Source organism: Dendrobates tinctorius, unplaced genomic scaffold (genome assembly GCF_039654945.1).
Source record: "Dendrobates tinctorius isolate UK_male_01 unplaced genomic scaffold, ASM3965494v1 ptg000129l, whole genome shotgun sequence".
Taxonomy (NCBI): Eukaryota; Metazoa; Chordata; class Amphibia; order Anura; family Dendrobatidae; genus Dendrobates; species Dendrobates tinctorius.
Window position 1 is genome coordinate 49,714,292 of NW_027361797.1, and position 24,218 is coordinate 49,738,509.

At 44.2% G+C, this 24,218-nt stretch overlaps 1 protein-coding gene across 1 annotated transcript in view; it reads left to right on the forward strand.

Moving 5' to 3' along the window:
• Positions 1 to 6,054: 6,054 nt before the first annotated feature.
• The window catches only part of LOC141047806 (cytochrome P450 2K1-like), a 100,499-nt gene continuing 82,335 nt past the window's right edge, over positions 6,055 to 24,218 (forward strand). Inside the window, exons 1-2 of the mRNA XM_073543123.1 lie at positions 6,055 to 6,305; positions 21,130 to 21,292. Of these exons, the coding sequence (XP_073399224.1) occupies positions 6,111 to 6,305; positions 21,130 to 21,292 (358 nt within the window). The 5' untranslated portion in view covers positions 6,055 to 6,110. The remainder of the gene's footprint in view (positions 6,306 to 21,129; positions 21,293 to 24,218) is intronic.

The following is a 24,218-nucleotide window of genomic DNA, read 5'->3' on the forward strand; positions in this document are numbered from 1 at the left end:
CGTTGGTACTGGCACTGGGCCCCTCATAGTACGGCGGTGTGTCTGATGGTGGGTGTGCACCACCACCGTCAGAGACACTTGATTGCACTATGAGAGACCCTGTGCCAGTGCCCGCGCCCAAGAGTCGGCCTACCCACCTGTCCAGGGCAACGGCACTCGCACGGTTGTGTGCGCTAGGTGGTGACCCCGGCCATAAGGGGGAGGCAGCCCAGTTAGGGAGGTTTACAAAGTGGCATATGTTGATGTTGGACATTCAGCTGATGCAAAAGGCGAAATTGGTCAATTCCCAGGAAGAGGAGGACCAAAGCAAGCCATTTTTCTGTCAAACTATGTGTCATCAGGGGAAGGTGGGACAAAATCCTTGGAAACCCATGCATGGTTCATTTTAATGAAGGTTAGATCATCCACATTTTGGGTCGACAGACGGGTCCTTTTTTCTGTCAGGATTTATCCAGCAGCACTGAAGACTCTTTCCGACAGCACACTTGCAGCTGGGCAAGCAAGCTCCTGTAACGCATATTGTGCCAATTCAGGCCAGGTGTCCAGTTTAGCGGCCCAATAGTCAAAGGGGAATGACCTGTGTGGGAGAACATCGACATGGGAGGAAAAGTAGTTTGTAACCATAGTTGACAAGTGCTGTCTCCTGTCACTTTACATCGCTGCAGTATTACCAGTCGTTTGAGCGGGACTTGAAAAATCAGTCCACAACATGGTCATGAAACCCCTTTCTCCAACGCCACTTCTGATGTGTGCACCACAAACACCTCTTCCAAGCTGCCCCCGGCCCCTACGGCTCGTCTGAGAACCATCATCGCTGCTGTGTGCTGGGAATGCCTCAACCAACTTGTTTACCAGAGTTGCTTGTTTGTTAGCCAATATTAGGTCAAGGTTCTCCTGTGTGTTTTGGAATTTGACTTTAGAGCGTGGATCCAGGATGCTGGCCAACCAGTAGTCGTCATCGGTCATAATTTTGCCAATGCGGGGGTCCCTTTTTAGGATCTGCAAGGCATAATCTGACATGTGGGCCAATGTTCCCGGTGTCAATGATGCAGTACGACTGCAGGGTGGAGGAGCACTTTCTGGCAAATCCACATCCCTCCAGTCACGCACAAACCCTGTACCAGACCTTGCCACGCCAACATTTTCTTTTGCTCCACGAGAAGCATCCTCCTCCCCTAAATAATCATCCCCATCATCATCCTCCTCCTCTTCCTCTTCTTCCACCACCTCATCCACGACAGTTCCCTGACCAGACAATGGCTGACTGTCATCAAGGCTTCCCTCCTCCTCTTCCTCCTCTTCAACCTCGGCTGCAGACGCCTGCTCCTTAACGTGCGTCAAAGTTTGCAAGAGCAGATGCATAAGTGGGATGCTCATGCTTATGATGGCGTCGTCTGCGCTTACCAGCCGTGTGCATTCCTCAAAACACTGAAGGACTTTACAGAGGTCTTTCAGCTTCGACCACTGCACACCTGTCAACTCCATGTCTGCCCTCAAAGTGCCTGCCCGTGTATCCTCCCACAAATGCATTACGGCCTGCCTCTGTTCGCACAGCCGCTCAACCATGTGCAGGGTGGAGTTCCACCTTGTTGTAATGTTGATAATTAGCCGGTGCTTGGGAAGGTGTAGCAATCGCTGCAGCTTCTGCATACGACTGGAGTGTACGGGCGACCGGCGGATGTGCGAGCACAGTTTTCGAACCTTCTGGAGCAGCCCTGTTAACTCCGGATAATTATTGAGGAAGCACTGCACCACCAGGTTCAAGATGCGAGCCAAGCAAGGTATGTGTCTGAGTTTTGAAAGGGCTATGGCAGCCACAAAATTACAGCCGTTTTCACTAACTACCTTGCCTGCCTCAAGATGTAGACTGCCCAGCCATGACTCAGTTTGTTGCTGAAAGTAATCGGCCAGTACCTCCGCAGTGTGTCTGTCGCCCAAACTCATCATCTTCAACACAGCCTGCTGACACTTTCCACTAGCTGATTGATAGGGGGACACCTCGTGTGCAACACTGGCAGCTGCGGATGGAGTGCTACTGCGACTGCGCTCTGGGGACGAGCTTTCGCTTCTGGAGGAGTAGGAGGAGGAGGGTCAAATGCCTACAGCCAACTGTTTCCTATACCGTGGGCTAGGCAGCACTGTCCCACCACCGCTGTCCCCTGTGGGCCCTGCATCCACCACATTAACCCAGTGCGCAGTGATGGACACGTAACGGCCCTGGCCATGCCGACTGGACCATGCATCAGTTGTGAGGTGCACCTTTCCACTCACTGACTGCTTGAGTGCATGGACAATGCGGTCTTTCACATGATGGTGGAGGGCTGGGATGGCTTTGCGAGAGAAGAAGTGGCGACTGGGTAGGTCATAGCGTGGTACTGCATAGGCCATGAGTTCGCGGAAAGCTGCGCTTTCCACCAACCGATAGGGCATCATCTCTAACGAGATTAGTTTGGCTATGTAGGCGTTCAAACACAGTGTACGCGGATGAGTGGATGAGTCCAGCTCACCCTGCCAGAGACTATGAGTAGGACAAGAAAGTTTGTCCTACTCATAGTCTCTGGCAGGGTGAGCTGGACTTGAGAGCTGCCTATGGTGGAACTAGCGGTGGACAGGGCGGACTGAGAGAGAGTTGATGATGGTGATGGAGTTGGTGTTGTTTCTGATGGCCTAGATTCAGTCTTTCCTTGATATAACATTGTGATTCCCTGACAGCTTTGGCCTTGCAACGACAACATTTGCTGCTGTGCTAACCGGTGTGCTTACAGTGGGGGAAGCAATGTAGCGTTGCTGACTACCTTCTTTGGGAGCAGTTGCACATGTGGTACGTGAGGTTTGGTGTTCCGTCCACGCTTGCAAGTGCATGGTGGTTAAATGTCTAAGCATGCAACTGGTATTCAAATTTTTCAGATTTTTCCCTCGGCTAAAGATCTTTGCGCACTTCTTACAGATAACGTTGGCCTGATCATTAGGATTTTGTTCAAAAAAGTGCCACACTGCACTCTTCCTACTATGGAAGACATTTTGCGTCCTTGCACGCTGTGCTATTTTGACCGTCTGGCCAAGCAGTCCAGCAACTTTTTGCCTTTTTGTAACCCGCTTTTGGACTGCTCCGTGCCTGCCAGATAACAGCTGTTGCGATGTCGATGCCTGCTGCGGATGCTCCTCCTCCTCTTCTGAGCTATTGGCAGCGGCACCCTCTTCCCCAATGGATGCCAATCTGGGTCAACAGCTGGGTCATCCATCACCTCCTCTTCAATGTCATGTGCACCTTCCTCTGTGTCACTGTGTATGGTGGTATTGTATGCGGGAAGGGGCACCTGAGTTTCATCAGGGTCAGAATCTGGCTCAGTACACTGCGAGGACAATGTCGTGCTCTGAGTGAATGTACCAGCAGAATCATCTATCAGTGGCTGTGCATCAGTGCACTCCATGTCAGATTCATCTTGGCCTGGGTAATTCACCATTTCACTTGATAACCCAGGCATGGTATGTGAAAACAGCTCCATGGAGTAATCTGTAGTGTGGCCTGCCGCATCCTTCAATTTTGGTTGTGGTGAAGGACACAAAGAAAGGTGTGGTTCATGACCATGAGCCTCCAAAGACGACTCAGTTCTTTTATTTTTTAAAAGTTCAGAAGAGGAGGCGATAGAGCTGGAGGCCGAGTCAGCAATGTAGGTCAAAACTTGTTCCTGAAGCTCCGGCTTTAAAAGCGGTTTACCTACTCCCAGAAAATGGAGCCTTCGAGGCCTTGTGGAGCCAGACGATGACGCATGCTCAACACCTCCTGAATTAGGTGTTATTTTGCTTTTGCCACTACCAGCAGATCCAACACCAACACCATCATTACCAGCTGGCAACCGCCGCCCACTAACACGGCCTCTTACACCACACTTCCTCATTTTTTTGAAAAATGTACCCACAAGTCCACCAACGATATGGAACTGCAAAATAAGGTACAAGGTGTATATAGGACAGGGGAGAATTTAATTCTCCTACCACTTCTGGACACTGATGTATTGTGTCAGGCCCAGTGTATATCACACCGCTGTATCACAGGCTGAATTTGGCTGGTGTGAAAAAAGTTATATAGGACGGGAGAAATGGTATGTCCTTACACACTTCTGGACACTGATGTATTGTTTCAGGCCCAGTGTATATCACACCACTGGATCACAGGCTGAATTTGGCTGGTGTGAAAAATGTTATATAGGATGGGAGAAATGGTATGTCCTTACACACTTCTGGACACTGATGTATTGTGTCAGGCCCAGTGTATATCACACCGCTGTCACAGGCTGAATTTGGCTGGTGTGAAAAATGTTATATAGGACTGGACAGGATTGGAATCTCCCTAGAGTGTAGGTCTGTAAGAACGGAACAACTTCTCGACTTATCCTTACAGAGTCACACACAGCTAGCTTCACTGTGGCTGTGATAACAGCCGTTACACGGTACTGAGAGATGAGTGTGCACGTACACCGCTGTCCGGTGTATGTAAAATTGTCAAGCTCCATGTTTTTTAAGTATACGGACTGACACACGCTGTCTCTCTATAGTTTTGAATGTAATCAAACAGCAAATATACTAAACTGTTTGAAAACCAGACAAAACTATAAGGTGGAGGTCTGTAAGAACGGAACAACTCCTCGATTTATCCTTACAGAGTCACACACAGCTTCACTGTGGCCGTGATAACAGCCGTTACACGGTACTGAGAGAGGAGCGTGCACGTAAACCGCTGTCCGGTGTATGTAAAATTGTCAAGCTCCATGTTTTTTAAGTATACGGACTGACACACGCTGTCTCTCTATACTTTTGAATGTAATCAAACAGCAAATATACTAAACTGTTTGAAAACCAGACAAAACTATAAGGTGGAGGTCTGTAAGAACGGAATAACTCCTCGACTTATCCTTACAGAGTCACACACAGATAGCTTCACTGTGGCCGTGATAACAGCCGTTACACGGTACTGAGAGAGGAGCGTGCACGTAAACCGCTGTCCGGTGTATGTAAAATTGTCAAGCTCCGTGTTTTTTAAGTATACGGACTGACACACGCTGTCTCTCTATAGTTTTGAATGTAATCAAACAGCAAATATACTAAACTATTTGAAAACCAGACAAAACTATAAGGTGGAGGTCTGTAAGAACGGAACAACTCCTCGACTTATCCTTACAGAGTCACACACAGATAGCTTCACTGTGGCCGTGATAACAGCTGTTACACGGTACTGAGAGAGGAGCGTACACCGCTGTACGGTGTGTGAAAAATCAACGCTCAGTAACTCACAAGGACAAAACAATAAAATCTGGATTGCTTTGAAAAAAGCAGTTTGCTCAGCAGTGTGCACACAGCAATGCAGCTACCAGGTAGCATTAAAAGGCAGCCTAATAACCAACAGAGCTGATGCACCAAAATATAGCCTCCGCTTGCACTGCACAGTGACTGGTGTGTTGTACAGGTAAAATCGCTAGCAGCAGAATCAGTTTTGGGTATCTTCTTCCCTGCCTAACGCTCTCCCTACAGAATCAGCAGCAGCAGCAGCTCTCCCTATTCTGAGATCAGCATGAGTAACATGGCGGTCGGCATCCCCGCCCTTTTATACCCCCTGTGACACCCCACAAAGCAAGCCAATCACTTGCATGCCCTTCTCCAAGATGGTGGTGACCGCTGCCTATGTCATCACATTGCCCACAGTGTCCGTTCTTCCTGATTGGCTGCAAAAAGGGCGCTCAAGCATCTTTTGAAACGCGACTTTGGCGCTAAAGTCGCCGACCTCGTGGCTGACCTTACGCTAAGGTCGGGTTTCGTTTCATGAAACCCGACTTTGGCGAAAGTCGGCGACTTTTGAATTTTTTCGACCCGTTTCGCTCACCTCTACACTTGGCAAATTAATTTGGATGAATACATAATTTTATGTATGTAAAAACAAGATTGTGCAATCTAAGCAAAGATTGTCTGACCAAGGTAAATGGCAGTGAGCCAATCAGATTATTATAGGTTATTTGTGCCCTAGTAACGATTAACACATGTAGGAAAAATAAGTCCATGTGTATAAATATAAGGACAGCAGCACAATCAGAACAGACTCTTACCAGTACTTTGCTATGGCATTTATTGCCTACTTTTTGGCTAGAGCCGATGTGTTGGTATACTTTTCAATTTTCATTGCACTATTCATCTATTGGATAAATGGAATTAAGAAGAGCACAGCAAAGATGCCCCCTGGACCTATGCCTCTGCCTGTCATTGGAAATCTCCACCTGGTGGACCTGAATAGGCCCCACGAATCTCTGATGCAGGTAGGATACTGTACTTGCTGTATAGTCAAGAAGGGTTCAACAGTATTTAGTTAGGGGCAAAGGAATTGGGGGTGGTTTCTGAATGAGACAGGTAAAGTTGGATTCATGTTGGGCATTAAGGGTCTGGAGGTCTTTTTCTTGGCTGCATTATACACAAACTATTGATGTGAATGGGCAACATTTCCCCTGTGGTGGTGAGGCAGAGACAATGAATACTTACTGTCAGATTTCCCTGAAATAATAGCTTATCACTGGAGCTGTCTGCAGGTGGACAGTTTATGATCAACCAATTGTCAAGAGACCATCTAATAAAATATAGATGGTTCAAAGTCAAGAACCCCCTTGAAGAGACTTGTCATGTTTAGTGGCGCACCACCAATATCAGTAGACCACACGGCCTCTATGGGGCTCGTGAGTTGGGGAGCTTGGTGCCAGCATCGGACCCACCCCACCCAGCATCATACTTTCAACTGTATTTGCGATGACGATGCTGTTGTAAACAATGATGGGAGAGGGAGCCGTCCCCTGATGCTCGCTCTCCCATCATTCCCCCTTTGCGTCTGAGCTCCGTGACATCTCAGCACAGAGGGCTCTAATGATGTCACTTCAGCGTGCCCTCTGTAATGAGTCAGAAGGCCAGAGATTGCAGAGACCAAAGCAGCAGGGGAACTGGGAGAGGCGAGTATTTATTTTTTATGTATCGAGCGCTATGTGGGGCCTATTATACTGAATGAAGGAATGTATGGGCCCACAATAGTGTATGGAGCACTATGTGGAGCCTATTATCTGTATGGAGCACTATGTGGGAATTATTATATTGTATCTAGCATTATGTGGTGCCCATTATACTGTATTGAGCACTTTGTAGTGCCCATTATTCTGTATGGAGAACTATGTGGTGCCCATAATACTTTATGGTGAACTATGTAGTGGCCATAATACTGTATCAAGGACTATATGCGGCCCTTAATACTGTATTGAGGCTACATGGGGCCCATAAGACACTATGGAATGCTATGTGGTGCCCATAACACTGTATGAAGATGAAGGGCTATGTGGTGCCTATAGTACTGTATGAAAGGCTATGTGGGGCAAATAATACTGTATGAAGGGCAATGTGGGGACCTTAATAATGTATGAAGGGTTAGGTGGGGCCCATAATACTGTAAGGAGGGCTATGTGGAGTCCATTATATTGTTTGAAGGGCTATGTGGGAGCTGTTATACTGTATGTAAGCAATTATACAGTGTGAAGGTTTTTTTGGGGATCCATAATACTGTGTAGGGGGCTACGTGTGGGTCAATATTTTGTTTGTAGGGCTGGGTGAGGGCCATTATGCTATTTGGAGGGCAAGAGGGGCCATTATACAGTGTGGATTGTTGTATTGGGGCCATTATACTGTATGGAGGGCTGTGTGACGATCACCATTGAGACATCATACTGTGTGTTGGAGTCACCATATTTTATCGAGGGTCAGTAGGGTCATCATACTGTGTATGTACTGTGGAAGAATTCACTGTAAGGTATCATACTGTGTTTCAGAAGGACACTATAGTTGGCATCATACTTTATGGAAGCAATGACCACCATAAATTAGAAAAGCCAAATCTGCCCTGATCAACTTATCACTGAACCAGATTATTTGGGGTGTGCATCCTTTTTAATAAAGTTCATTGTTGGAATCAGGGTTTTTTGTTTGGTTCTTTTGCATGACACTTTGCAAAAAACTATTTTATCAGTTCCTAGAAGCTGTGGGAAATGTAATTTGTATAGATGGCGGAGGTCTTCATTGGTAGCAGGACCCTGCCTTCTGCACAAGTGGTATGTCTTCTGCTAATAGCAGAGCTTCAAAGTTCAGCTTAATTAACTTTTTCTTTCATGAGTGGCTATGCTAGTACATTTTATTGGTTAACATCTGAAAAAGTGCAAAATACGTGGCCATATGAAATTATCAAAGAATAACTCAATTTTTATGCATTTTTTATATTTCGCAGGCACTTTTCATGTTTGTAGATTGGTAGGGGATTACAGTCCTGAGATCTTCTCAAAGCAGTGAAAAGTTGGCAGAGAAGTGTGCAGAGTTGAAGGCAGGAATATATAGATAGGCATAGATTGTAAGCTTGCGAGCAGGGTCCTCATTCCTCTTGGTATCTGTTATGATCTATGTGATTATTGTTATGCTGTAATGTCTATGGTCTGTACAAGTCCCCTCTGAAATGTAAAGTGCTGCAGAATATGTCGGCGCTAAAGAAATAAAATTTATTATTATTATTATTAAAGGAATGCAAAGCTCCTGCCCGAGTGAGCACACAGAACAGAGTACGGATACATTAGAAAGCGATAGGCTTTCTATTATATCCATACTCCATTTTGGGTACTCTTGTGAGCAAGAATTGGGCACTTCTCCCTCTCGTACGGCCCACTTCTCTACTGTGTTTTGAGCGATCGGTGAGGGTCTTAGGATCCGGGCTCCCATCGTACAGTGTCTACAAAATATTAAAAAATGCATAAAAGTTATGAGACTGTTAGGAACGGCGGAACGCACTAAGTAAATATAAATAAAGTGCGTTAGCCGCTCGGGGTCCACCGTCCGGTAGATGGAAAAACCGCAGCTAGATGGTGGCAGAGCAATAAGGCGGTAGTGTGCACAGGGTTTAGACGACACCCAGGTGCACAGAGCAGCCTCTGTTGAACTCACAGAGCTGCAACCACAAAAGGAAACACAATAACGCTGAGCCTGTTAGAATCACAGGAGCTCAGCGAAACACACGCGGTAAATGGTCACAGGCGGTACTACATCTGACTAGACCTACCGTGACAACCGTGTGAATAGCGTCGCAACCGCGTATGCACAAAAGGCTGCTACTGCAGCGCAGCGTGGATAGTGCCGCAGAGTGACACCGCTGTAATGCAGGTGCGATTTAAGACGCTAGCAAGTGTGCCTGAGGAGCAATAGCGCGCTGGTACTGGCTTTAACTCAGTCCCTCACACAATCGTAATATCCAAGGAAAGGGGTTTCAAATGATTCATTCACCAGATCATGCATCCATCAACATACACACAGCAGCAAGTATGACTATACTAGCGCATGGCGGAATAGCCATGCGCGCTTTTTATAGCAAACGGGACCTTCCGGAAGTCTCCAGATCTCTGAGCTGGACCAATGGAATCTGGAGCAGGCACATGACTCCCAAACTCCAATGGAAGATCGTCCCATGAGCATGCTCAGAGGATGGAAAGAAGGACTTAGCCTCCGGAAAGAGTTGCTGCAAGGCAATCTCCTCTGCAATCTCCTCTGCAGTAGACAATGAGCAGGAGACTGCAGAATGTGAGGGTCTTGCTTCTTGCCTAGTAATGGCAGAAATATGACTCCTAACATTCCCCCCCCTCCTAGGGCCCCCACCTCCCTGAACCTTCCGACCCACCAGCCTGTGCCCGACAGTGGCATAGGCCTCAGACTCGTCCGAAGGCGAGCCTGATGTCCTGGTAGGTGACACAGAAAACCGGGACACACGGAAGGCATCAGAGGAGGCAAGGTTGCCAGGTTTCAGAAGGGACACCTGGGAGACGATGGGGGTGGGAGTTACAGTGGAACGCCGCCGTGTGTCGGCGGCCTTCGCCACACTCCGTCTGGGAAGGCTATCTCGAGCACATGAGGTGCATGCCCGAATAAATCTTTTAACGTCCCGAGCCCTGTGCGGCCACCAATACGACCCAGCCAGAAGCTTCGTGGTCTGCATATAGCCACGGTGGCCATCCGCATTGGACGCGTGTGCCCACGTGAGAATCTTAGGCCTAAGGCGAGGAGGAGCAAAGGTCTCGCCGACCGGCTCAAAATCTGACCATTGCGGGGCACTGTCATCCTGAGAAGCAGTAGGTGGTTGCACTTTGAAAATGAGGCAGAAAGTTTGGTGGTTGTGGAATAATAACACAGAGCATCCTAGGGCTAGACAACAGTGAGCGAGGGCGGCAGTTTTGCATGGTGTATCTAGAGTGCCGACCTCCGTGGACAGGTAGGGTTGTTGAGAGTGCATTGCTTGACCTATCCAGTCCTGTAGTTCACTTGGAACTATAGTGGATATTCAAACCACTTGAGCCAATATATATTTTTATACTTTTAATTGTGAAAAATCAAGGTTATCTTTTATTGGGGGAAGATTGTTTTGACTAGTCATACTTCGTAGAGTAAATGGAAATATTTTTTTCTCTCAAATATCTGTCCACTAACAACCACAGCCCAACTACTCAGGAGTTCCAAACATCTCTCAGAGCATGCCTTGCACTGTTCTACTTATGCAAGGGACAACTGCTTCTGGAGACACATATTGTCCCTTTGCTCCTGGTGCAGGCCACAATTTCTCGCCACTGCCTCAAATCACAGAGACTCCCAGTTTAGGCAACAACTCCCCTCCATCCACAGTCCCTCAAGCTGTCTTAGGGGCCTGTTACACATAGCGATATCGCTAGCAATATCGCTGTAAAGTCACCGATTTTGTGACGTAGCAGCGATATTGCTAGCGATATCGCTATGTCTGATACTTACCTCCTACCGGCTCCCCCGCTGCTCATCACTGGTCATGCGAAACGTCCTGGACCATTTCTCGTCGGGCGCTTCCTGCTGGGCTTCCTGTGGCGCCGACGAGCAACGCGTGGACGCGGGCGGGAGGACGTCAGGATCGCCGCGCCTGACAGGTAAGTAGCGACCCCCGACCCCTGCTGTGTCGCTGGTGAGATCTGCCTGTGTGGCAGCTCACTAGCGACCACTTAGCGATGCACCAGTGATCCATATCGTTGTTGGGATCGCTGGTGCATCGCTAAGTGTAACGGTACCCTTAGTCTATAGTACCATTTAGTGCTCAGAACAGGAATTTAGGCGCTAAGCTTCATTGTTGCACATTGACATTGAAGCAGAGAGCTTAATTCTTTTTCACTCTAACATCTGAACACTTGCATTCACAGGCAGACTACTCTGGGGTTCCAGGCAACTATTACAGCATGCCTTGCACTATCTTACCTATGCAGGGTGCAACTACTTTAGAGCCACACATTGTCTGTTTGCTGAGGTCTACTGGTGGAGGCCACAGTTTCTCGTAAGACTTCCAGTTCAGGCCAATGCTTACCTCCAGCCACAGTTTCTCAAACTGTCTCTAACTGTATTACCGCTTAGCGTCCAAGCTATGGCTCCTCTCTTACTGTCTCAGTAGCCGTTTCAAGGCAGGCAGACCTATACATTCAATTCCCTAAGGTCACCATTGAACTTCTATGTCCAGGTTCCATCCTTAGGTCAGAGAATCACTCCAGTTAGCTTTGATCCTTCAAACACTAGCTATTTCTAACTATCTACTGTCAGGCTTACTTTTTTGCTGTTCCGATCAAGTATTTAGGCCTCTTGATCTCTAACTTTAGTGTTAAGGCAACATCCATCCTCCCAGTGAACGGACATGGAGCAAGGAGATTGAACAGGATTCTACAGGGGAACAACTGGCTACGTTGATGGTGCTGTCAGCAACATTTTGGGTTTCTTGACCATATGGAGTGAATTACCTGGATGAAGGAATCCTTGCTAGAGATGGGTTGCGAAAACAGGAAAATATATATTTGGTACATGCCTTGCTACACTATTCAATAGAGCTTTAAACTAAGGCAATATGGGATGGGAAAAACTATGCAGCTAATGATTTCTAATGAGAACCCTGCTATTAAAAGTGGAAATAAAGAACAAAGACAACAAATTCTGAATGAAAATAGAGGAGCAAGTAAAAACGACTGCAAACTAAAATGTGTCTATTCAAATGCACAGAGCATGGGAAACAAACAAGCAGAATTGGAGTTGCTAACACAGGAAGAGAGATACAATGTTATAGGCATCACTGAAACTACGTGGGATGATGCACATGATTGGAATACAAACCTTGAAGACTACAACTTATTTATAAGAAAGAGGCTTAAAAAGGGGGAGGAGGTGTTTCATTGTATATTAGGAAAGCATATTTCTCCACAGAGATTCAAGCTTCAGAGAATGGTAGCTCTGTGGAAACTGGGTAAGAATACAAGGAGAGAAGAAAAGAAAGGACACTATTGCAGGTTTTTACTATAGGCCACCTGGACAGACTGAAGAATAGATGAACTCCTTTTACATCAGATGTCTTTGTTCTAAAAAAAAATGACATAGTGATCGTCTGAGATTTTAACTATCCAGATATTTGTTGGAATCTCTCAGGAAAAGCGATAGGTTCAGAAAATTTTTATCTTCACTCACGACAAATTTATTTTTCAAAAGGTAGAAGAGAGAACCCAAGGGTATATGACATTGTGGACCTAATTCTTTTCAACAGGGAGGAAATGGTTGAGGAAGTAAAGGTGGCTTGGAATTTAAGAGGTAGCTATCATGTTATTATTGAATTTTGAATTACAAGAGGAGGAAGACCGTCGGCTTCAAGGACTTAGACTTTAACCCCTTCACCCCCAAGGGTGGTTTGCACGTTCATGACCGGGCCAATTTTTACAATTCTGACCACTGTACCTTTATGAGGTCATAACTCTCGAACGCTTCCATGGATCCCGGTGATTCTGACATTGTTTTCTCGTGACATATTGTACTTCATGTTAGTGGTAAAATTTCATTCAAATAACTTGCGTTTATTTGTGAGAAAAACGGAAATTTGGCGAAAATTTTGAAAATTTCGCAATTTTCCAACTTTGAATTTTTATGCCCTTAAATCACAGAGATAAGGCACACAAAAAACTTGATAACTAACATTTCCCACATGTTTACTTTACATCAGCACAATTTTGGAACCAAAATTTTTTTTTGTTAGGAAGTTATAAGGGTTAAAAGTTGACCAGCGATTTCTCATTTTTACAACACCATTTTATTTTTAGGACCACATCACATTTGAAGCCACTTTGAGGGGTCTATATGATAGAAAATACACAAAAGTGACACCATTCTAAAAACTGCACCCCTTAAGGTGCTCAAAACCACATTCAAGAAGTTTATTAACCCTTTAGGTGCGTCACAGGAATTTTTTTGAATATTTAAAAAAAAATGAACATCTAACTTTTTTTCATAAAAAAAATACTTCAGGTTCAATTTTTTTTATTTTACCAAGGGTAACAGGAGAAATTGAACTGCAAAAGTTATTGTGCAATTTGTCCTGAGTACGCAGATACCTGATATGTGGGGGGGAACGACTGTTTCGGCGCATGGCAGAGCTCAGAATGGAAGGAGCGCCGTTTGACTTTTTCAATGCAAAATTGGCTGGAATTCAGATTGGACGCCATGTCACGTTTGGAGAGTCCCTGATGTACCTAAACAGTGGAAACCCCCTACAAGTGACCCCATTTTGGAAACTAGACCCCCCAAGGAACTTATCTAGATATGTGGTGAGAACTTTGAACCCACAAGGGCTTTACAGAAGTTTATAACGTACAGCGGTACAATTAAAAAATCATATTTTTTCCACAAAAATGATCTTTTCACCCCAATTTTTATTTTCCCAAGGGTAACAGGACCCTAAAAGTTATTGTGCAATTTGTCCTGAGTACGCTGATACCCCACATGTGGGGGTAAACCACTATTTGGGCGCATGGCAGAGCTCGGAAGGGAAGCAGCGCCATTTGACGTTTTTGGCTGGAATTGAGATCGGACACCATGTCGCGTTTGGAAAACCCCTGATGTACCAAAACAGTGGAAACCCCCCACAAATGACACCATTTTGGAAACTAGACCCCCTAAGGAACTTATCTAGATGTGTGGTGAGAACTTTGAACCCCCATGGGCTTCACAGAAGTTTATAACATAAAGCCATACAATTAAAAAATCATATTTTTTAAACAAAAATGATCTTTTCACCCTCAATTCTTATTTTTCCAAGGGTAACAGGACCCTAAAAGTTATTGTGCAATTTGTCCTGAGTACGCTGATACCCCACATGTGGGGGTAAACCACTATTTGGGCGCATGGCAGAGCTCGGAAGGGAAGCAGCGCCATTTGACGTTTTTGGCTGGAATTGAGATCGGACACCATGTCGCGTTTGGAAAACCCCTGATGTACCAAAACAGTGGAAACCCCCACAAATGACACCATTTTGGAAACTAGACACCCTAAGGAACTTATCTAGATGTGTGGTGAGAACTTTGAACCCCCATGGGCTTCACAGAAGTTTATAACATAAAGCCATACAATTAAAAAATCATATTTTTTCCACAAAAATGATCTTTTCACCCTCAATTCTTATTTTTCCAAGGGTAACAGGACCCTAAAAGTTATTGTGCAATTTGTCCTGAGTACGCTGATACCCCACATGTGGGGGTAAACCACTATTTGGGGGCATGGCAGAGCTCGGAAGGGAAGCAGCGCCATTTGACGTTTTTGGCTGGAATTGAGATCGGACACCATGTCGCGTTTGGAAAACTCCTGATGTACCAAAACAGTGGAACCCCCCACAAATGACACCATTTTGGAAACTAGACCCCCCATGGAACTTATCTAGATGTGTGGTGAGCACTTTGACCCCCCCAGTGCTTCACAGAAGTTTACAACGCCCGGGCGTGAAAATAAAAAATTCGTATTTTTTCCACAAACATGATCTTTTAGTCACCATTTTTTTATTTTCCCAAGGGTACCAGGAGAAATTGGACCCCAAAAGTTGTTGTCCAATTTGTCCTGAGTATGCTGATACCCCATATGTGGGAGAAAACTACTGTATGGGCACACGTCGGGGCTCGGAAGGGAAGTAGTGACGTTTTGGAATGCAGACTTTGATGGAATGGTCTGCGGGTGTGATATTGCCTTTGGAGAGCCCCTAATGTACCTAAACAGTGGAAACCCCCCACAAATGACACCATTTTGTAAACTAGACCCCCCAAGGAACTTATCTAGATGTGTGGTGAGCACTTTGACCCCCCCAGTGCTTCACAGAAGTTTACAACGCCCGGGCGTGAAAATAAAAAATTCGTATTTTTTCCACAAACATGATCTTTTAGTCACCATTTTTTTATTTTCCCAAGGGTACCAGGAGAAATTGGACCCCAAAAGTTGTTTTCCAATTTGTCCTGAGTACGCTGCTACCCCATATGTGGGAGAAAACTACTGTATGGGCACACGTCAGGGCTCGGAAGGGAAGTAGTGACGTTTTGGAATGCAGACTTTGATGGAATGGTCTGCGGGTGTCATGTTGCCTTTGGAGAGCCCCTAATGTACCTAAACAGTGGAAACCCCCCACAAATGACACCATTTTGTAAACTAGACCCCCCAAGGAACTTATCTAGATGTGTGGTGAGCACTTTGACCCCCCCAGTGCTTCACAGAAGTTTACAACGCCCGGGCGTGAAAATAAAAAATTCGTATTTTTTCCACAAACATGATCTTTTAGTCACCATTTTTTTATTTTCCCAAGGGTACCAGGAGAAATTGGACCCCAAAAGTTGTTGTCCAATTTGTCCTGAGTATGCTGATACCCCATATGTGGGAGAAAACTACTGTATGGGCACACGTCGGGGCTCGGAAGGGAAGTAGTGACGTTTTGGAATGCAGACTTTGATGGAATGGTCTGCGGGTGTGATATTGCCTTTGGAGAGCCCCTAATGTACCTAAACAGTGGAAACCCCCCACAAATGACACCATTTTGTAAACTAGACCCCCCAAGGAACTTATCTAGATGTGTGGTGAGCACTTTGACCCCCCCAGTGCTTCACAGAAGTTTACAACGCCCGGGCGTGAAAATAAAAAATTCGTATTTTTTCCACAAACATGATCTTTTAGTCACCATTTTTTTATTTTCCCAAGGGTACCAGGAGAAATTGGACCCCAAAAGTTGTTTTCCAATTTGTCCTGAGTACGCTGCTACCCCATATGTGGGAGAAAACTACTGTATGGGCACACGTCAGGGCTCGGAAGGGAAGTAGTGACGTTTTGGAATGCAGACTTTGATGGAATGGTCTGCGGGTGTCATGTTGCCTTTGGAGAGCCCCTAATGTACCTAAACAGTGGAAACCCCCCACAAATGACACCATTTTGTAAACTAGACCCCCCAAGGAACTTATCTAGATGTGTGGTGAGCACTTTGACCCCCCCAGTGCTTCACAGAAGTTTACAACGCCCGGGCGTGAAAATAAAAAATTCGTATTTTTTCCACAAACATGATCTTTTAGTCACCATTTTTTTTATTTTCCCAAGGGTACCAGGAGAAATTGGACCCCAAAAGTTGTTTTCCAATTTGTCCTGAGTACGCTGCTACCCCATATGTGGGAGAAAACTACTGTATGGGCACACGTCAGGGCTCGGAAGGGAAGTAGTGACGTTTTGGAATGCAGACTTTGATGGAATGGTCTGCGGGTGTCATGTTGCCTTTGGAGAGCCCCTAATGTACCTAAACAGTGGAAACCCCCCACAAATGACACCATTTTGTAAACTAGACCCCCCAAGGAACTTATCTAGATGTGTGGTGAGCACTTTGACCCCCCCAGTGCTTCACAGAAGTTTACAACGCCCGGGCGTGAAAATAAAAAATTCGTATTTTTTCCACAAACATGATCTTTTAGTCACCATTTTTTTTATTTTCCCAAGGGTACCAGGAGAAATTGGACCCCAAAAGTTGTTGTCCAATTTGTCCTGAGTACGCTGACACCCCATATGTGGGAGAAAACTACTGTATGGACACACGTCGGGGCTCGGAAGGGAAGCAGTGACGTTTTGGAACGCAGACTTTGATGGAATGGTCTGCGGTTGTCATGTGCGTTTGGAGAGCCCCTGATGTACCTAAACTATTGAAACTCCCCACAAGTGACCCCATTTTGGACACTAGACCCCCCACGGAACTTATCTAGATGTGTGGTGAGCACTTTGAACCCCCAAGTGCTTCACAGAAGTTTATAACACTCGGACGTGAAAATAAAAAAATCATTTTTTTTCCACAAAAATGATATTTTTGCCCCCAATTTTTTATTTTCCTAAGGGTAACAGGAGAAATTGGACCCCAAAAATTGTTTTGCAATTTGTCCTGAGTAGGCTGATACCCTACATGAGGGGGTAAAACACTGTTTGGGCGCATAGCAGAGCTTGGAAGGGAAGGAGCACCATTTGACTTTTTCAACTCAGAATTGGCTGGAATTGAGATCAGACGCCATGTTGCATTTGGAGAGCCCCTGATGTGCCCAAACAGTGGAAACCCCCAATTCTAACTCCAACCCGAACCCCAACACGCCCCTAACCCTAGCCCTAACCCTAGCCCTAACCCTAGCCCTAGCCCTAACCCTAGCCCTAGCCCTAACCCTAGCCCTAGCCCTAGCCCTAACCCTAGCCCTAACCCTAACCCTAGCCCTAACCCTACCCCAACACACCCCTAGCCCTAACCCTAGCCCTAACCCTAATGGAAAAATGGAAATAAATACATTTTTTTTATTTTATTATTTTTCCCTAACTAAAGGGGTGATAACGGGGGGTTTGATTTACTATTTATGGCGGTTTTTATGTTTGGCGGCTGTCGCACGCTAAAAGACGCTTTTTATTGTAAAAATAGTTTTTGCATCACCACATATTGAGAGCTATAATTTTTCCGTATTTTGACCCACCGAGTCATGTGAGGTCTTATTTTTTGCGGGACGAGTTGACGTTTTTATTGGTACCATTTTCGGGCACGTGAAATTTTTTGATCGCTTTTTATTCCGATTTTTGGGACGCAGAATGAACAAAAACCAGCGTTTCATGAATTTCTTTTGGGGGGGGTGCGTTTACACCGTTCCGCGTGCGGTAAAATTGATAAAGCGCTTTTATTCTTCGGGTCAGTACGGTTACAGCGATACCTCATTTAGGTCATTTTTTTATGTTTTTGTCGGTTTTATGCAATGAAAACTATTTTATATAAAAAATAATTATTTTTGCATCGCTTTATTCTGCGAGTTATAACTTTTTTATTTTTTTGCTGATGATGCTGTGTGGCGGCTTGTTTTTTGCGGGACAAGATGACGTTTTCAGCGGTACCATGGATATTTATATGCGTCTTTTTGATCTCGCGTTATTGCACTTTTTGTTTGGCGGTATGATAATAAATCATTATTTTTTGCTTCGTTTTTTATTTTTATTTTTTAAGGGGTTCGCTAAAGGGGTTAACTAATGGGACAGTTTTATAGGGCAGGTCGTTACGGACGCGGCGATACCTAATATGTGTACATTTATTGTTTTTTTTTTTTATTATTTTAAAAAAATGAATTTATTGGGGAATATTTTTTTTTTTTTTTACTAATTTATTTGGCGATTTTTTTTAATTTATTTTTACACTTTTTTTTAAATTTTTTTTTACTTTATTACATAGTCCCAGGTGGGACATCACTGTCCTGTGACAGATCGCTGATCTGTCACATCACAGATCACTGTGACAGATCAGCAATCTGTCACAGGCAGTGCACAAGGCTTCCTCATGCCTGCGCTTTGCAGGCACTGAGGAAGCCAGCTTCCCCAGGCCCCCGAAGGCCCCCGTCGCCATCTTGGATTCGGGGGCCTGGAGGATAGGAGTCCCCCGCAGCAGCGCTGCACATTGCGCTGCCGTGGGGGGCTCAGGGAAGCACGGAGGGAGCCCCCTCCCTGCCGATGCTTCCCTTTAACTCCCGGTACACCGCGATCGCGTTTGATCGCGGTGTGCAAGGGGTTAATGTGTCGGGGGCGGTCCGTGACCGCCCCTGACACATAGTGCCGGGTGTCAGCTGTGATAATCAGCTGACACCCGGCCGCGATCAGCGGCGCTCACCACGTGGGCGCCGCTGATCGCGGTAGACGTACTATCCCGTCCCCGGTCATACGGGCCCGGGTACCGTGGACGGGATAGTACGTCTCATGTCAGGAAGGGGTTAAGGTTGAACTTCAGAAAGGCCGATTTTAATAAACTCAGAAAGAGGATAGGAAAGGTCCAATGGCTGGATGTTCTAAAGGTCAGAAATTTTCAATAAGGATGGGAGATTTTGCTAAGTGAAATTTTCACTGCACAATCAGTAACAATCCCAAAAAGAAGGGAGAATTGGAAGCATTTAAAGAGACCAGGATGGATGCACACAAAAGTTAAACACATGCTGAAAAGGAAAAAATAAAAAAATAAATGTATATACAATGGAAAAAGTGGGTAATATCTAAAGAAGAACATAATGCTGTCTGCAGGGAATACAGGGCAAGCGTTAGATAAGCCACAGCCAGTAATGAAGTGAGGCTTGCAAGGGTGACCAAAAGCAATAAAAAGCAATTTTGAGGGTATGTCAAAAGTAAAAGAAAAGTCAAAGATGCTATAGGACTTTTGCGGAATGAAAAGTTTGAAGTGATCAAAAATGATGTGGAGAAGGCCCAACTTTTAAATTCTTATTTTGTATTTGTGTTCTCTAACAAAGCAAATGTAACTGATCTTCATTGTGCTATTAATGAAATAAAAGAATTTGTATAAACTTTGTATAAACAGAGAGATGATAAGGGAACACAGCTAATTTAAATTAATTAAAATCTTCTGGTCCAGATGAATTACATCCCAGGGTACTCAGACTGTAAAAGAGTTAGTGGACAATTTCAATTGATACACGTGAATTTCCTGATGAAGAAGTAACTCTGTACTTCAAAACGCATTGAAATAAACCACCACCTTATTTTACCATACTCGGATATATGTCTCAAATCTGTCGGCAGCGCAAAATTGTCCACTAACTCCTTTTACAGTCTGATGTCTGATGGTCACTTGCTGACCCATGGATCTGCTGCAACTGACTCTCTACATTATTGAACAGTTTATTATTGAACAATTTAGTGAGATTCACATCCAATTGGAAGACTGTTCCAAGTGGGGTACCACAAGTCTCTGTCCTGGCCCCAGTGTTGTTCAACATTTTTTATAAATGATCTAGATAAGGGAACTGAAGGTAAACTAATCAAATTTGCAGATGATGTAAAGCTAGGAGGCATAGCTAGCACTAAAGAAGACAGAGATAGGATTCAGAATGATCTAAATAAGCTTGAACAATGGGCAGCAACTAAAAGATTCAACATCTAGGCAAGTAAAATGAAAATTACATCTACAGAATGGGAGGACTAGAACTAAGCAACAGCATCTGTGAAAAGGACTTGTGCAGTCTGTGATCTATTAGTATACACATCAGTCAACAGTGTAATACAGCAGCCAAAAAGGCAAACACACTTCTGTGATGGATTAAGACAAGCATAGAGTCTAGAAGACGTGAAGTAATTATCCACTATAAAATCACATCCATACCACATAGTTTATCATTGTGGTTTGCCCAGATGAAGTTTGAAGATGAAGTTTGCCCAGATGAACTTCAAAACGCATTGACAAATAAAAACAGCATCTTGTCTCTTTTGTATATTGGATTCTCTGCAGTGTAGTTTTACACCCACTTTCATCTCCAAGTTTGTCTATTATCTGTTTGTTAGATCTGCAGCAACTGTCATTGCTTACAAACTAACAAAGGGGTTGTGACTTTCACATCTCCCCTAGTTGAGCAAATCCAATTTTCTCTTTCTGTTATCTGGATAAGACCCTGTTGTTCTTATTGTCATTCCAGTTTTGATCTACACACATAAGATGGTTTAGTGAATCCTGCATTGAGTTGTGGACTGGACACGATGATCTATGATTCTATGATGCCGTGACTGTGGTCATTTCAAACTTTTTGCATATTTCTCCAGCTTTATGGTCCCAACAGCAACTGTGGCTTGTTGGAAGCTTATCTTTATTAGTTCTGTTTGAGTGACATTGTGGTATACAATTTTTGTCTCTACAGAAGTACTATTCAAATGAATGTTTTATATAACTAAAAAAATTATATTTTGCAGCTTTCTGAGAAGTATGGCGAAATATATACTTTGCACTTTGGACCGAAGAAAATGGTGATACTTTCTGGATATAAGATAATAAAAGAAGCACTTGTTACGCGAGCTGACGATTTTGGAGAACGAGCGATTGCTCCAATCTTCTATATTTTCTCTAATGAGCATGGTATTTATAGAACTATAATATTGTGCATTCTATGAATTGTAAAATTCACCATAATGAACTGTTAGGGGAGCAAAATACTTTGAAGTCCAGTAACAATAGTTGATTCTGCTAATTGAATATTCACTAACAACATCAATAAATGTCATTTATGAGCAAAATATTATTAATTGAAGAACACTTAAACATCTATGCCAACTCTTAGAGGTTGTGTAATGACTGCAGAAAGTCGTAGTGGGCGGCTAGTGCCCATAATGAATTTTACACAACACATTAGAATGAAGCTGCTTATATTTACTTGAACAAATCCAGGGGAACAAACATTCAAACATTTTTTATCAGTCAAGTGTGAACATTAATAAGAAAGACACAAAAGAAAAAGGGGAAGGGAGGGAAGCGTTCAGGTTATTCCTAGAAAGTAGCCAGCAGTCCTGTTTTTAACTTCTATCTACCTTTTTCTTCATCTCCTTCTTTAGCCTGTGCCCACTGCTAAAGAGAAATGAATATTCACTGCACTGGCAGTGAATATTCATTTCTCTTATCGCGTGCCCAGTTGCAGCCACAGCCGCCGTCTTCCAGCAGCAGCTAGGCTAGCATGGGTATCCACTCATTAAAGTATTGAATATTCACCCCTCTCCACTCCCATAGGTGTGGAGTGAATATTCATTGCCTTAATGAGCAGGGACATGTGATCACTCGCCTGGAAGAGCTGTTGGCACCAGAGCAAGATGCAGTGAGGGCGAGCAGGGAAGGTAAGTAAGATTTTTTTTATAGGAACCATGCATGCAAGGACAGGGACGGGAAGCCATGCATACAAGGACAGGGATGGGGAGCCATGCATGCAAGGACGGAGACGGGGAGCCATGCGTACAAGGATGGGGCCGGGGAGACCTGCATACAAGGACAGGGATGGGGAGCCATGCATATGGGGACAGGGAGACCTGCGTACAAGGATGTGGACAGGGAGCCATCCATACAAGGACAGGGATGGGGAGCCATCCATACAAGGACAGGGATGGGGAACCATGCATACCAGGTTAGAGATGAGGCTACAATGCATACCCGGCTTATACTCGAGTCAATAAGTTTTCCCAGTTTTTCATGGCAAAATTAGGTGCCTCGGCTTATACTCGGGTCGACATACTCAAGTATATATGGTATGTATATTGCCATCTCTTATTACACAGTGCCCTCTCTTGTTATGTACACCTCTGTCCCTTACATATCGGATTATATAGAGCCCTGTCTTTCTTACATACTGTCCTCTCTTGTTACACATAAAATGCAATGACGACTGATGTACCACTGTAAAGCTTCTTTTCTAATGGAGGAGCTGATGGACTGGTCGTCTGGTCACCGGCTGCTCCATCAGCAGTCATTTTATATCTAAAAGAGATGACTATGTAATAAAAGAGGGCGCTGTGAATAACAAGAATACACTATGTAAGAGACAGTACTGTACTTTACAGCAAAGGAAGCTATATAATAAGGAACGGCACCATATATAACTAGAGAGGATGGTACGTAATAACAGACAGTGTTATACATAATAAAAGAGGAACCTATGTAACTAAGGACAGCGCTATACATAATAAGTGAGTACACTATATACAATGGGACTGTGGTATACATAAGTGACTACACTCTATACTAAGGGACTGTGCTATACATAATAAGTGAGTACACTATATAATAAGGGACTGTGTTATACTTAATAAGTGAGTACACTATACACTAAAGGACTGTGTTATACATAATAAGTGAGTACACTATATACTAAGGGACTGTGCTATATATAATAAGTGAGTACACTATACACTAAGGGATTATGCTATTAATAATAAGGCTACATTCCTGTATCCGTGTGCAGTGTCGGTGTGCTGGGCGCTTTTACAGATGCATTGAGCATGCCGTATGCTGATCCTCCAAATCGGATCAGAACAAAACATTCTTTGATCTGTGATTTTCATCTATGTTGAATGGACCTATAAAACTGAGTCCATGTACAGTCAGATAAAAAAATCTGGAAGCACACAGACATTTCACACAAATATTAGAATGTAGAAAAAGGGATATTACAGATAGCATTAATACTCCAAGTCACACAGAACAGATACAGAATAATATCCAGGCACTTACCGCTGACATCTCGTCTGATTAGAGCCGCTTTCTCCTGTTTCTTCTCCATTTGGTCAGACCTTCATGTCGACATCTCCCAGCCATGACTCGTCTTGTCACAATGATCATCGCAGCCCTGAAATTAACAAGGTCACATATATTGTATATATACTTGTGTCTCTCCCCTCAATACAGATATGTACCCCAACATTAAAAATATAAAGTGTTAAGCATCACTGTGTCCCCAATTAACTTTAATCCCTACCACCCAATAATATAAATTATTGTGTCTGTGACTCTATTCAATTACCTGTAAGGCTATGTGCACATGGAATATATGCAAGGTTTTACAGTACAGGAAAAGTGATTGTTCACGCTGCTTATTTTTTCCTTGCAGAGTTGCAGAAAATTTAAATCTGCATAATGTCAATTCTTGCAGCGTATTTAACCCATAATATTAGGGGAAAAAAACATAACAAAAGATTGGTAAAAACAATGGCAAAAAATAAATGTATTTTGCGTAGCGTCCTTCCTGCCAACACATCAGGATATGCAGCAGAATTTTCTCCTGCAAATCTTGAACGGGCGCACATAGCCTTAGTCCCTGTCCTGTGCCCCCCATTCATTATAAGTCCTTTATAGCATCATAACAAATTTGGGGTGGGAGAAGACATTATCAGGTACTGAGCATTCTCTGCCACCTCCCATTTTATTACAAGTCCCTGAAAGAGTCTTCTCTCACCCTTCAGTTCATTATAAAATGTCCTATGCACCTTATCACCTCCTCTCCCCAATACATTTTAAGTCCCCG